At 42.5% G+C, this 16,068-nt stretch overlaps 1 protein-coding gene across 8 annotated transcripts in view; it reads left to right on the plus strand.

Annotated features, from left to right (window-relative positions):
* LOC124001318 (regulator of G-protein signaling 6-like) overlaps positions 1-10,548 on the plus strand; it is a 62,838-nt gene extending 52,290 nt beyond the window's left edge. For 3 of the 8 annotated variants that reach the window (XM_046308014.1, XM_046308013.1, XM_046308015.1), the window contains exons 6-18: positions 2,934-2,985; positions 3,634-3,698; positions 4,108-4,184; positions 4,773-4,854; positions 5,200-5,274; positions 7,172-7,276; positions 7,443-7,615; positions 8,119-8,244; positions 8,505-8,691; positions 9,349-9,441; positions 9,742-9,783; positions 10,038-10,091; positions 10,342-10,548. In XM_046308014.1, the coding sequence (XP_046163970.1) occupies positions 2,934-2,985; positions 3,634-3,698; positions 4,108-4,184; positions 4,773-4,854; positions 5,200-5,274; positions 7,172-7,276; positions 7,443-7,615; positions 8,119-8,244; positions 8,505-8,691; positions 9,349-9,441; positions 9,742-9,783; positions 10,038-10,091; positions 10,342-10,392 (1,182 nt within the window). In that variant the 3' untranslated portion in view covers positions 10,393-10,548. Of the gene's footprint in view, positions 1-2,933; positions 2,986-3,633; positions 3,699-4,107; positions 4,185-4,772; positions 4,855-5,199; positions 5,275-7,171; positions 7,277-7,442; positions 7,616-8,118; positions 8,245-8,504; positions 8,692-9,348; positions 9,442-9,694; positions 9,784-10,037; positions 10,092-10,341 lie in introns of all 8 variants that reach the window. The other 5 variants (XM_046308016.1, XM_046308019.1, XR_006832769.1 and 2 more) reach the window with 4 other exon arrangements.
* Positions 10,549-16,068: the final 5,520 nt, after the last annotated feature.

Genomic DNA, 16,068 nt, shown 5'->3' on the forward strand with positions numbered 1-16,068 from the left:
CCTCTACACTTTCCTCTGTCACTCACTCATCCCACTCCTCCCCCAATCTACCGAAGAATCCATTCATGCACACTTCTTTTCCCTCAGATTAAAATGCATGACGAGCCTTTTTCTGGAAGGGGATGCATGTGTGTCACCCATAATCAATCGGACTAAAAAATACCCTTCCTCTGGTGTTATGTGTGGTGCAACAAGTGAGCGTCATCATTGCCAATAAAAGAGGACCTGCATGCTTTTTTGAGTATGTTGATGCCCTTTTGAGTGTGTCTCTGTGCCAGCACTGAGGAGCTTTGACAGAAGCTGTGTGGGCACGCTGTGCTATAAATAGGTGCTGCATCTTTGGAAGCCCCGCTTTTAATGACAACTTCTTGCTGTGCTTTGAGATAAATCTGTGATGTTTCGGGGCAAGCCTTTAATAAACACATTTCATGCATGCTACGCCATTTACATAATATAAGACATAAGCAGAATTTGTTTTATTAATACCATACATACAGTACCAGTCAAAAGTTTGGACACACTACACTACTCATTCAAGGGTTTTTTCTTTATTTGTACTATTTTCTATATTCTATAATAATAGTGAAGACATCAAAACTATGAAATAACACATATGGAATCATGTAGTAACCAAAAAAGTGTTAAACAAATCAAAATATATTTTATATTTGAGATTCTTCAAAGTAGCCACCTTTGCCTTGATGACAGCTTTGCACAATGTTGGCATTCTCTCAACCACTGTATGTATCTTGTTAATCAATTATTGCATAACAATTCTAAATGTAATCACTTGTTAAAAATTCTTAGCTTCAACAGACTAGTGTTCTTAGATTGGTCTTCTCTTTTCAGCAGTAGGGATTTGCTTTCCAAATGGTATCCCATTGTTTTTTCTTGTGCACTTAGAAATGTACAAAAAGCTATTTGACAGCCACAACCAACCATAGATGACAGTTCCCATTCAAGGGTGCGTTCGTAAATTCACTCTGGCTATCTACTCCGATTTCAGAGCACTCTCGTCTGAGTGTGAGTAAGTGATGCATTTACGAATGCTCAACACTCATTGAATAGGACCGGAGTCAGTAATCGTCAGCAAAGAAACTTAATTAAATTGTTGCCAGCAGCAGAGTTACAGTCACCAACGCTCTGGATAAAATGAAAACAGCCTAACCAGCTCTGCTAGGGCGAGTAAAATGGTCAGAGTAAGATGTTCTCACATATGTTTCTTGAAGTAGCTAGCAAGCTAGCCACCGTTAGTCAGTTAGCTTGGGTGCATGACTGCCGTTGTGAGGTCAGAACACGTGGATCAACACTACTCCTCGGCCAGAGTGTCCAGTTTGTGCTCTGAACGCTCTGAGTTTACGAACAGATAATCTGACAATGCTCTGGCACTCCAGATGGAATTTACAATCGCACCCCAAGTAAGGCCTGGCAACCAATGCTTGTGTACCCTTGATTTTAACAGTCAAAGTACCAGGTTTAAAGGTTCCAAAATTCTTCTATAGAATATTTGTCTTTGTGCAACAAGCTGTTCTATATTTGACATGCATGTTTTCCAAATTGCAGCTTTCACAACTGTAAGTGCTTGTGATAAAACTTAATCCACAGCTATTTTTTAAAGCTTACTGATCCTCCTTGGCTAAATTATGCTCTCTGGTGTAGTATTTTGAATTTGTACATTTATTTTAAATAATTTTGGCAAAAGTATTTCAATTTCCAGCACCTTCAGCACCCCTACTTCCCGCGGCTAGTCACACCATGATATGTCACTGCTGCAGTTTGGTTTAGACTTGAGAAAATACATGTTAACCTGTCTGTTTGATGTGTTGCTTCTGACACATATTCATATCTCAATCATCTTGTTAGCCTTTTGTTGTTAGAGGGGCAGTGCAGTTATGATATTTCCACACTATGAGGTCGAAATAGCACTAAGAAACTGTGAAAATGATCAGATTGCCCTTTTTGTGTAAGAGCTGTTTGAAAGGAAATCCTGAAATTTCAGCCTGTTCAGGTGGGATGGAACTTTTGGCCCACGTCATGATGTCATCTGGGTAAGGGGGTCGGCTCTAGACCATCCTATCATCCTATTTTTTTTTTAAATTACAAAGACTGCATGGGGGCTTTAAGCTAATTATATGAGTGATATTGGAGATGTCTCGGCACATCTCTGCATTCTAATTCTGCCCATCATTAAAAATGATAGATCTGAGAAATCCATTATTTATGCATCATGGAATGAACTGTGAATCTGAAATATCAATTGCGATAATCAAAGAAACCCGGATGGAGAACATAGCTATTGTTCTTACCTACATAGTTATGCAGAGCATAAGAAGGGCATTGATTACCACACCACTCATCTTATTTTAACTTCAGCATGTTCGTAGAGAGGGGAAGACTTGAACAAAGAGTATGGACGGTTTGTGTTCTCCAGCATCTTCATCTCAACATGACTTAGGGCTATGAGTCAGGGTGGACTGGACACAACATGCATATTAAAGCCGGGGCTGCCCATCTTCAAACTAAACTGTGTCTCAGAAATGTGTTTAAAACCCCATTCTTTGAGCATTTTAATCCACATACTCAACACAAACATGTTTACAGAGTGAAACATAAAGGAAGGGATCTGTTAACACTGCTCCTAGGGACAGCGTGGGGAAAAAGGTTTACAGGGTGAAACATAAAGGAAGGGATCTGTTAACACTGCTCCTAGGGACAGCGTGGGGAAAAAGGTTTACAGGGTGAAACATAAAGGAAGGGATCTGTTAACACTGCTCCTAGGGACAGCGTGGGGAAAAGCGTGGGGAAAAATGTCTGCATCAACATTAGGAAAGACAGTAAAAAGGAGACCCTCTCCAGTCTTGGATAGATGCTCTGATGTATAAATGATCTTAAGATGATGAGTAAGTTAATGATCTCTCCACTTTCCTCCTCAGGCTCCATACTTCTGGCCCTCTAATTGTTGGGAACCTGAGAACACAGACTATGGTAAGTTATGTTGTGGTCCCTAAGGGTAGATTGAGAAAATATCACTGACCTCAAATGTGTCTAAATGTTACCCCTCATATTTTCATGATGTGTAACCCCCAGCTATTCCCCCCTGATGCCCCTCCCTGCCAGCCTAACCTATATCCCTGCTCAGTGCAGAGTGAGAGCAGTGTCTGGCCCAGACTGTGTCATATCCTCCTGCCTAGAGTCTAAACACAGACTATGGATCTGTTGTTGTCTCACACCCAGTATTGATTGAGTGGCCCACTCTGTAATGCATCCCACGATCTCCCCAGTAGGATCTCATTTTACCCCCAGGCTATATTAGCCAATCAGGGTACAGACGTCTTACGTGACATTATTGTACATCTCCAGGGTTTCATGTTTGCACGGCATTTCTCCAGCCTGATTATGTAAATGGAAAGTTGCCAACTGTCTCATTAAATATTGCTCACCTCACTCTGATCGTAACAGATTTACTCAGGCGGAAACCGAGTAGGTGGCATTTGTTTGCAAGAAATAAACTACACTTACAACTGGCGATACAGCATATGTGACATTTGTTTGGCAATATCACTAAAGGCAGGCAGTCTGCCAAGCAACAGTGAGTAACTGACTACACTCTGCTGTCTTCTCGCTCCTCTGCAGCTATCTACCTGTGCAAGCGCACCATGCAGAACAAGGCCAGGCTGGAGCTAGCTGACTACGAGGCCGTGAGTCCCATATTCACCCTGCTGGAACTGTCGTCAGTACACTATCAATACAATACACTACTGACTCTTTAAAAGAGGTATCAACTACACAGCTACAGCTTCTCTCAGATCACATGCCATGCTCCTAAGCTCTTGAATATTCCATGCCATATAGGTTTAGTCAGAGTGTTGTTTTCCCCACAATTCAAATAGGTGACTTCATTGAATATGTGTGACAGATGTTTGTATTGCTCACTTGCCAAGCAGATGCCCTTATTATATGCTAATTACAACAGCCATGATATTACTTCCCGGTGAAGCTGAGCTAGCTAGCTTTATGCAGCAAAAAGCATTATAGCGATGCAATTACCCAAGAACCTTCACTGGTCTACTCTTACCCCTCATTTCTCAATGATTGGGGGTCTTACAGGAGAACCTGGCGCGACTGCAGAGGGCCTTCGCCAGGAAGTGGGAGTTCATCTTCATGCAAGCTGAGGCGCAGGTCAAGTGAGTGGACAGTAACTAGGCAAACGAGCACACACACACACAACATATTGTGGTTTTGATACTTTGTCTATTGTGCCCTATGTCAGTGTATTCCTTATATTTCATGCATTGATGCAGGTGACTATAGAGTCCCCAGTGTGCCAGATGCAAACCCCTAGGTTATTTTCTAGGTGATATTTTACTCATTGACTATTAGCACTGTTCCTTCCACTACATCTCCATCTGCTGGTTGACATTTGTAAACATGATATCAGAACATGAGAAAAACCTAATTGGTCATGATTACCCTTTCAAATGATTATAGTCTGAGCACTAAGTATTTACTGTAGTTAAGAGATGATACATTTTAGCTTTGTTACATTCCGAGTGAGAGAGAGAAACAGTCCATCCAAGCACTGATCAGTAAATGTAGGTTATGTAAGAGTTGTACCCTATCAGCCAGCGGCCAGACCACAGATTGTTTGGTGACGAAACAGGTTGTGACATCCACTTTGAGCTTTTACCCTCCTTTGGTCTCTCATTAAGAGTGACATGTCTGTCTGTGTTCTCAGTATTGACTTGGCTCTGTCCTCTCTCCCCTACCCTCAGGATCGACAGGAAGAAGGACAAGGCTGAGAGGAAGATCCTAGACAGCCAGGAGAGGGCATTCTGGGACGTCCATCGCCCTGTGGTAAGCTGAAAGGAGGAAGGAAGGAAGGTGCTGGTGCTAAGCTGAGAGGAGGAGGTGGTGGTGCTAAGCTGAGAGGAGGAGGTGGTGCTAAGGTCTGAAGGAGGGATAGAGAGAGGGCATGATGAAAGGACAAGGAATGTTACAGTGAAAGTCCTGTAGGGCTCTACTGTTAGAACAATACAGTGTTTTAATGTCTGGTGGGGCCTAGGTTAGCCTGAATTCATCTGGATCCTAGTGGGGCTCTGTATTAGCCAACTCCAGTTTTGAATTAAGTCTAGCCTGCAGGCTAGGGAAGGATGTCTGGTGGCCCACTATAATCTGACCTGAAAACTAACTCTCTCACAGCCAGGCTGTGTAAACACCACAGAGATGGACATTCGCAAGTGCCAGAGAGAGAAGAATCCACAGAGGGTGAAAAAGGTAAGGAAGAAGGCTTTTAGTGATGAGTGGTCTGTTTATGTATGTATGTATGTATGTATGTATGTATGTATGTATGTATGTATGTATGTATGTATGTATGTATGTATGTATGTATGTATGTATGTATGTATGTATGTATGTATGTATGTGTGTGTGTGTGTGTGTGTGTGTGTGTGTGTGTGTGTGTGTGTGTGTGTGTGTGTATGTGTGTATGTGTGTGTGTATGTATGTATGTATGTATGTATGTATGTATGTATGTATGTATGTATGTATGTATGTATGTATGTATGTATGTATGTATGTATCTGTGTGCGTGTGTTGAGGGTGAGTGTATAAGCAATACGGAAACAAATTGACAACAGAATTTCAGCATGCTTATAGGGAAGGACACTCAACAAGCACAACACTTACACAAATGACTGATGATTGGTTGAGAGGAATTGATGATAAAATGATTGTGGGGGCTGTCTTGTTAGACTTCAGTGCAGCTTTTGACATTCTTGACCATAGTCTGGAAAAACATATGTGTTATGAGTTACTTGTCTAACAGAACACAGAGGGTGTTCTTTAATGGAAGCCTATCAAATATAATCCAGTTAGAATCAGGAATTCCCCAGGGTAGCTGTTTAGGCCCCTTGCTTTTTCAATTTCTACTAACGACATGGCACTGACTTTGAGTAAAGCCAGAGTTTCTATGTATGCGGATGACTCAACACTATACACGTCAGCTACTACAGCGACTGAAATGACTGCAACACACAACAAAGAGCTGCAGTTAGTTTCAGCTTGGATGGCAAGGAATAAGTTAGCCCTAAATATTTCTAAAACAAAAAGCATTGTATTTGTAACAAAACACTCACTAAACCCTACATCTCAACTAAATCTTGAAATAAAGAATGTAGAAATTGAGCAAGTTGAGATGACTAAACTGCTTGGAGTAACACTAGATTGTAAACTGTCATGGTCAAAACATATTGATGCAGTATTAGCTAAAATGGGGAAATCTGGCTATAATAAAGTGATGCTCTGCCTTCTTAACAACACTATCAACAAGGCAGGTCCTACAGGCCCTAGTTTTGTTGCACCTTGACTACTGTTCAGTCGTGTGGTCAGGTGCCAATTGCAATTGGCTCAGAACAGGACAGCACGGCTGGCCCTTGGATGTGCATAGAGAGCTGGTATTAATAACATGCCTGTCAATCTCTCCTGGCTCAAAGTGGAGGAGAGATTGACTTCATCACTACTTTTATTTATGAGAGGTATTGACATTTTGAATGCACCGAGCTGTCTGTCTAAACTACTGGCACACAGCTCGGACACCCATGCATACCCCACAAGACATGCCACAAGAGGTCTCTTCACAGTCCCCAAGTCCAGAACAGACTATAGGAGGCACACAGTGTGACATAGAGCCATAACTACATGGACCTCTATTCAGTAGAATTTGATTTAAAAAACATCTTATGGAACAGCGGGGACTGTGAAGCAACACAAACATTGGCGCAGACACATGCATACATACATACACACACACACACACACACACACACACACACACACACACACACACACACACACACACACACACACACACACACACACACACACACACACACACACACACACACACACACACACACACACACACACACACACACACACACACACACACACACACACATGGATTTTGTACTGTCTCCTGGCAGTACTGTAGATATGTGGTAGTGGTGGAGTAGGGGCCTGAGGGCACACAGTGTGTTGTAAAATCTGGGAATGTTTTGTAATGTTTTAAAATTGTATAAACTGCCTTAATGTTGCTGGACCCCAGGAAGATGGGGATCCATAATAAATAAAAATACAAATAACAGACATGTATATCCATTCTGTCCCTGTCCAGTCGGTGTATGGGGTAACAGACGACACCCACACTCAGAGTTCAGTCCACCAGTCCCTCCCGTCCCAGCCGTCCAGGAAGCCCACCAGAGAGGACGTGCAGAAGGAGGTAACACACTGTGATGCTCCTGACAGGTCATTACTAGCACTGCCATTATCCATTATTTCATGCTGTCTGTCTGTCTGTCTGCCTATCTGTCTCACTCATCAATCATAACGCCAACTCTCCTCTTGATTAATGCTACTCTCTCATTTTGCCGTCTTTTCTCTCTCAGATTTCCTTCTTGAACATGCAGCTGGACAGACACTGTATGAAAATGTCCAAAGTAGCAGACAGCCTCATGAGCTACACAGAACAGTTCATGGTCTACGATCCTTTAGCATCAACTGTTGAACCGTCCAACCCCTGGATCAGCGATGACATGACCTTCTGGGACCTGGAGGCTAGGTGGGTTCACTGGGGAGACAGTGTGGGGCACAGGAGGTTGGTGGAACCTTAATAGGGGAGGACGGGCTCATAGGAATGGCTGGAATGGAATAAATGGAATGGTAATCGAACATGGCCTCCATGTGTTTGATACCTTGTTCCATTTACTCCGTTCCAGCCGTTATTATGAGCCGTCCTCCATTCAGCAGCCTCCGGTGGTGTGAGGCCATAGGCCCCATGGACCGACCTCACTAGTCAAACATAATCACTCCTCAAATGACTAGTGGGGTCAGGCAGAGGGTCAGTGGTCTCAGGTGCTGGCCGAAATGTCATGATACCCCCATTCTTAGCTCCTCTTTCTTTCCCTATTCATCCACATATTAAACAGCATTCACACCCACAACATATGTACGGTGGGAGAATAGTGTGAGAATAGCATGTACAGTAAACCAGCTCTATGCTAGGCTTGATTGGCATTCTTAGATGCCTCACAGTCGTCTCTCTCTGTTCTTCCCTGTGAGCAGCCGGGACCCCAGCCAGCACCGTGTGAAGAAGTGGGGCTTCTCTCTGGAGGAGGCCCTCAAGGACCCAGCGGGACGGGATGCTTTCCTCAAGTTCCTGGAGTCGGAGTTCAGCTCAGAGAACCTCCGGTGAGAGGTGGAGCCTTATAGGCTCAGGCAGGCGCAGTTCCCAATGATAACACTGTCACTATCTTCTTCCCTTCTACTGTTTCACATCCAGTTATATTCCCCAGGCCAATAGAGGCTCTTGAGTGGCAGCAATGAGATTAAATGGAATGACTGCTATGCATGTACACAAGGGGCGCTCTCCTCTCCTGGCAGTTTAACACTAGGAAGTGAATGCAGGCACTGATCTTATTGGCTGTGCCCTACCTGTGCCCCTTGACTAGGTTCTGGTTGTCAGTGCAGGACCTGAAGCGGAGGCCCCTTGAGAACGTGGCAGCCAGGGCCCAGGAGATCTGGCAGGAGTTCCTGGCAGAGGGTGCACCCAGCTCCATCAACCTGGACTCCCACAGCTATGAGCTGACCAGCCATAACCTAAAAGATCCTGGACGATACAGCTATGAGGACGCACAGGTACATATCAGTCTCCCATATTCACTCAAACACATATGCATGCACGCCCACACAGACTGTCAATATTACTGCTACTACTGCACACACATTCAACCACTCACACAAACACATAACATCATAATCCCCACCCACACACTGCTGGCTGAGAGGGGGGGTGGAGGGACAGATGGAGTGAAAGGAAATTAAGTGAATGGTGGTGACGAAAATATGTTTTTCAGGGTCTAATGGGCCAAGTAATACCTGTGAATGGCACATGCATTCATCCTAGATTCAAACTGTATTTGCTTTGTGCACGGTGCATTAGCTTCAATGGCTATACGATGGCTTTGTGTTCATTCAGCCATCTCAGGAGACTCCTTCTTCCCTCCATGTTATTAAGCATGGTTTACACTCAGCTCCTTCATTCCCACTCTTACATAATCATCAACTCAACTCAACACACACACACAATTGCATGCACGCACGCACGCACACACACACGCACGCACGCACGCACGCACGCACGCACGCACGCACGCACGCACACACACACACACACACACACACACACACACACACACACACACACACACACACACACACACACACACACACACACACACACACACACACACACACACACACACACACAATCAACCACCTCTCCTTCTTCTCCAGGAACATATCTTCAAGTTGATGAAAAGTGACAGCTATGCACGCTTCCTGAGATCCAACATTTATCAGGACCTCCTGCTAGCCAGGAAGAAGCTGGTGAGCTGTAACTAACACCTACTCAGTCACCACTCCGCCATCTTAAACCTGTGATAATATGCATTTACTAAATATGTTTGAAAGCACTCCATACTTTTTTTTTTGGAAGATGCAACTTTATTCTGAAATCCAAACTTTCTGCAGATACTACATCACCATTTACATCTGAACTGAGATGGCTTAGCTTTGCTCGAGTATTCATGTCGTTCAGTTTATTATATTATTTGACTCCTTCGGATTTATACATTCACAGCTCTCTAAAATGGAAAATAAAGCAAGTCCTGTTATACTGTGTACTAGGATGATCAGCACCACAGCAGATCAAAGCATCATCTTCTCTTGGTGAGCAGTAGCAGTGCATCCCTGTGTTATGTTGTCCCCTTCAAAGACACTCCCCCCTGCTGGCCTGGTCCCTAGCTCTTCTACCATAGCCACCGCTTCTGGCTTCATGGCCTAAAATGTAACCTGTGTTTTTCCTTGACACTTTTCTAATCTTCCCTCATCCTCCCCTCCCCTCCCCCCTCCCCTCCCCTCCCCTCCCCTCCCCGTGCCTCTCACCGTTTCCCACCCCCACACCATGCTGCCCCTATTCGCAGACAGAGGGTGACCAGGGCCGCCGTACCTCCCTGGAGAAGTTCACCCGCAGTGTGGTAAGTCACCAGGAACTGGGGCTGTATCACGGGCACGCAACCTAATGAAGATCTTTTTCAAGTTCAATATAATTGTGCAGGCTAGCAGTGCAGAGGTCTTTTGATGGTATTTATTACCATTTTAAGGACAGGTAAGTGCTCAACATTTATGCAGGGGTAAATAGTCTTAGTACTTTCTTGGCACAGCACTGTACACAGACTGCATTCTTTTCCAAAAACTGAGCCAGTAATGTTTGTTTCCATTTTCCAGGGCAAGTCATTGACGGGCAAGCGGCTGACAGGGCTGATGCAGTCATCCTGACACTGCCTGGGCTGGAGGGGCACAGACAGACACCCCTGGAGGGGCCATGACCATGCAGGGAGAGGGGCGCTGCTGGGGTGGGGAGCTCTGCTCTGGTGGGTCACAGCCAGTGCCATGCAGCGCTGGAATTAGGACTACTCACAGAACCACAGATCATGCCAGCTGTGGGGGGGGGGGGGGGGGGGGGGGGGGGGGGGGGGGGTTTGACCCACTCACCACATGGTATGAACACAGTACAAGCACATACAGTAGGGCTACATACAAGCTCAATGAGTCAAAGTGGGACATGTACAGATATGCATAGGGTTGAAGTCGAAGTTTGCATACACCTTAGCCAAATACATTAACACAGTAAAAATACAGTAAAAATACAGTAAAAATTCCCTGTCTTAGGTCAGTTAGGATAACCACTTTATTTTGAGAATGTGAAATGTCAGAATAATAGTAGAGAGAATGATTTATTTCAGCTTTTATTTCTTTCATCACATTCCCAGTGGGTCAGAAGTTTACATACACTGAATGAGTATTTGGTAGCATTGCCTTTAAATTGTTTAATTTGGGTCAAACGTTTCGGGTAGCCTTCCACAAGTTTCCCACAATAGGTTGGTTGAATTTTGGCCCATTCATCCTGACAGAGCTGGTGTAACTGAGTCAGGTTTGTAGGCCTCTTTGCTCACACATGCCTTTTCAGTTCTGCCCACACATTTCATATAGGATTGAGGTCAGGGCTTTGTGATGGCCACTCCAATACCTTGACTTTGTTGTCCTTAAGCCATTTTGCCACAACTTTGGAAGTATGCTTGGGGTCATTGTCCATTTGGAATACCCAATTGCGACCAAGCTTTAACTTCCTGACTGATGTCTTGAGATGTTGCTTCAATATATCCACATAATTTTCCAGCCTCATGATGCCATCTATTTTGTGAAGTGCACCAGTCCCTCCTGGAGCAAAGCACCCCCACAACATGATGCTACCACCACCATACTTCACGGTTGGGATGGTGTCTTCGACTTGCAAGCCTCCCCCTTTTTCCTCCAAACATAACGATGGTCATTATGGCCCAACAGTTGTATTTTTGTTTCATCAGACCAGAGGACATTTCTCCAAAAGTACGATATTTGTCCCCATGTGCAGTTGCAAACCACAGTCATTTTACTGTGGATATAGATACTTCTGTATCTGTTTCTTCCAGCATCTTCACAGGGTCCTTTGCTGTTGTTCTGGGATTGATTTGCACTTTTCGCACCAAAGTACGTTCATTTCTAGGAGACAGAATGCGTCTTCTACCTGAGTAGTATGACGGCTGCGTGGTCCCATGGTGTTTATACTTGCTTACTATTGTTTGTACAGATGAATGTGGTACCTTCAGTCATTTGGAAATTGCTCCCAAGGATGAACCAGATTGTAAAGGTCTACAAGATGTCTTGGCTGACTTCTTTTGATTTTCCCATGATGTCAAGCAAAGAGGCGCTGCGTTTGAAGGTAGATCTTGAAATACATCCACAGGTACACCTCCAATTGCCTCAAATGATGTCAATTTCAAAAGCTTCTAAAGCCATGACATAATTTTCTGGAATTTTCCAAGCTGTTTAAAGGCACAGTCAACATAGTGACCCACTGGAATTGTGATACAGTGAATTATAAGCAAAATAAAAATAGTTGGAAATATTACTTGTGTCATGCACAAAGTAGATGTCGTAACCGACTTGACAAACCTACAGTTTTGTCAACAAGACATTTGTGGAGTGGTTGAAAAATGAGTTTTAATGACTCCAACCTACGTGTATGTAAACTTCCGACTTCAACTGTATATACATATACAGTACAGTCTGCCCACACTAGGCAGTCAGCAATAAGGACAGCAGGAGGACACCTTTCTGTTCTGTATTTAACAAATCTCTTTTTTAATATCTTTATCTTTGTCTAAATCTGTATCATATTCTGTTCTTATACAGTACACCATATAATCCTATTTACTGATGGAAACTTAAAACCTATTATTTTTGCAGTGATTGAGAATATATTTTTGTTTGCCCATAAATCTAAGGTATTGTAATTGTTATTATAGAAGCGACTTTGAGGGAAATTCTCCATGATTTTATTACATTCCAGGAGTAGGCATAAGGGATTGATAGAGAATCTACAATTAACCATTGCATGTTTCATCAAATTGTGTTTGTTTAGAATTCATGCTATGGTTGGATTCTTATTTTTTGAAAGCATGAAGTCCAATTGAGGTCATAGGCCTATTTTTCAAAGGAGACCTGGCCAACACAGACAATCATACACTCAAGAGAACACCTACCATTTGATTAAATCAATATAGACAGCTTTACAGCTCGAAAACTCTGTCCCTTATGGAAAATCTCAATAATGTTGTCTCAGAATCAGTGATTTCAGCCTTATTTATTATTATTATTATTAATTATTTTACACAGCACCAAGTTTCGAGTTTTAATATCACATGCACAAGTACAGTGAAATGCCTTTCTTGCAAACTCAAAACCCAACAATGTAATGATCAATAACAATGTGATACATGTTGTTTCTGTATTATCCTGCACCTATTCAAGCAGATACATGCCAAATAAATGCCACATTAGACTAGTCACAGAGATATTTAAGTGACATTCACATGCCTTACAGGCCCCTAATAAAATAGCCCTGCATCACTACCACTTTGGAATGTCACCAGTGTCATCTAATGGAGACTAAACACCATGCACCTCTATGGGCCATGGTGGCCAGGCATGCCCGAACAGGAGGACTGTAGCAGGGATATTTATTTGGATGTTGAAATATGTCATCACCTCACAATCAGAAGGATCCTATATCGCTTAACAGACCAAGAGAAGCATGTTTCATTTAGTGCTAGCCTTTTTGTTGCATTCATGTCAATGTAAACCATGACTTACATGCTCAGTCATTACAGAGATATGTGTATGTATTATTCCTCATGTCATGTTGTTGCAAGCCATTGTTTGATTTGCCAAACAGTGTGTATGCTTGTTAGGGGAAATGCTCTGTGAAATGAAGTTTAGGGAGTCTGAACTGGGGAGAAAAAGGTTACGTGCACAGCCAACCAGAAAGCTGCTTGGTTCTTCTTCTTCTTCTATCTTCAAACACAACCAAAAGGGAAATTACCTCGATCTCCACCACTGAACAGAACAACGAACATCTCTGCTGAAAGGACATAAACCAACAGGATGCACCTGACTGATATCACATCCATCCCTGGAACTGGAAGATACATGATTCATCTGAAGGCCTCTGCTGCATCGCTCTTCTACATTCCCAAAGTCCTGAGATAGAGGAGGGTATCATTCACAGCACAACAGCTCCCTCTTGTGGTAAGGGGGGCATATGAACAACTGCCAGAGTCACTGCCAGAGTCAATATTACTAAAGTCAAAAACTGAGAGAATTACAGTATTTCAAATTAAACTAGAGTTGCTGCCATGCACTGTACAGGTTGATATTTATATGATTATCATAAACTAAAACCTCTTGACTATAAGATAGAAATGCTTAATTTATTGAGGGATAGTTCACCCAAATTACAAAATGACATATTGGTTTCTTTACCCTGTAAGCAGTCTATAGTTTAGTTTCCCTGGCAGTTTCCAAATGCTTTGTAGTAGAAATCCCATATGTTGACATTGATTGTCAGGAATCTTGCCCTGGAAGCAGAATGGAACACTTTCTGCTAGCTAGGCCAGCATTTGAAAACAGTGCCAACACAGCCAGGGACACTAAACCAAACCATGGACTGCTTACAGGGCAAGGAAACCAAAGTCTAATTTTGTAATTTGTGTGAAATATCCCTTTAAAGAATATTGTCTGCACAAACACAATAGCACTGTGTGTGTGTGTACAGAGTGCATTGTATATAAATTGGCTATATAGATTTCCATGATCTAAAAGCACATGTTATGGTATGGGCACATTACTATGCATGTAACATATCCAGGACATTTGTGCTTCTAGTTTCTCAAATCAGCAAAATGACTATTAGCACTCTAAAAGACCCATTCACCTAATATCTTGTGGGGACTAAAAAATAAAACCTTGGGACCTCCATCTACATGGTGTCCGCCTCTCATTTACAGTAGCACATGTGGTACCCAGTTAGTAGCATTTTGGTACTCAGTTAGTAGCATATTGGTACCCAGTTAGTAGCATATTGGTAACCAGTTAGTAGCATATTGGTGCCCAGTTAGTAGCATATTGGTACCCAGTTAGTAGCATATTGGTACCCAGTTAGTAGCATATTGGTACCCAGTTAGTAGCATATTGGTACCCAGTTAGTAGCATATTGGTAACCAGTTAGTAGTATATTGGTACCCAGTTAGTAGCACTTTGGTAACCAGTTACTTGCATTTTGGTACCCAGTTAGTAGCATATGGGTACCCAGTTAGTAGCATATTGGTACCCAGTTAGTAGAATATTGGTACCCAGTTAGTAGCACTTTGGTAACCAGTTACTTGCATATTGGTACCCAGTTAGTAGCATATTGGTAACCAGTTAGTAGCATATTGGTACCCAGTTAGTAGCATATTGGTACCCAGTTACTTGCATTTTGGTACCCAGTTAGTAGCACTTTGGTAACCAGTTACTTGCATTTTGGTACCCAGTTAGTAGCATATTGGTACCCAGTTAGTAGCATATTGGTACCCAGTTAGTAGCATATTGGAATCCAGTTAATAATATATTGGTAACCAGTTAATAGCATATTGGTAACCAGTTAGTAGCATATTGGTAACCAGTTAGTAATATATTGGTAACCAGTTAGTAGCATATTGGTAACCAGTTAGTAATATATTGGTACCCAGTTAGTAGCATATTGGTGACCAGTTAGTAGCAGATTGTTAACCAGTTAGTAGCATATTGGTAACCAGTTTGTAGCATATTGGTAACCTGTTAGTAGCATATTGGTAACCAGTTAGTAGCATATTGGTAACCAGTTAGTAGCATGTGTGGTACCCAGTTAGTAGCATATTGGTAACCAGTCGGTAGCATATTGGTAACCAGTTAGTAATATATTGGTAACCAGTTAGTAGCATATTGGTAACCATTTAGTAGCATATTGGTAACCAGTTTGTAGCATATTGGTAACCCGTTAGTAGCATATTGGTAACCAGTTAGTAGCATATTGGTACCCAGTTAGTAATATATTGGTAACCAGTTAGTAGCATGTGTGGTACCCAGTTAGTAGCATATTGGTAACCAGTCGGTAGCATATTGGTAACCAGTTAGTAGCATATTGGTAACCAGTTAGTAATATATTGGTACCCAGTTAGTAGCATATTGGTAACCAGTTAGTAGCATATTGGTACCCAGTTGGTAGCATATTGGTAACCAGTTCGTAGCATATTGGTACCCAGTTATTAGCATATTGGTAACCAGTTTGTAGCATATTGGTAACCAGTTAGTAATATATTGGTACCCAGTTAGTAATATATTGGTAACCAGTTAGTAGCATATTGGTAACCAGTTAGTAATATATTGTTAACCAGTTAGTAATATATTGGTAACCAGTTAGTAATATATTGGTAACCAGTTTGTAGCATATTGGTAACCAGTTAGTAGCATATTGGTAACCAGTTAGTAACCAGTTCACAGCATATTGGTAACCAGTTCGTAGCATATTGGTAACCAGTTAGTAACCAGTTAGTA

Source organism: Oncorhynchus gorbuscha, linkage group LG17 (assembly GCF_021184085.1).
Source record: "Oncorhynchus gorbuscha isolate QuinsamMale2020 ecotype Even-year linkage group LG17, OgorEven_v1.0, whole genome shotgun sequence".
In the NCBI taxonomy this organism is placed as follows: Eukaryota; Metazoa; Chordata; class Actinopteri; order Salmoniformes; family Salmonidae; genus Oncorhynchus; species Oncorhynchus gorbuscha.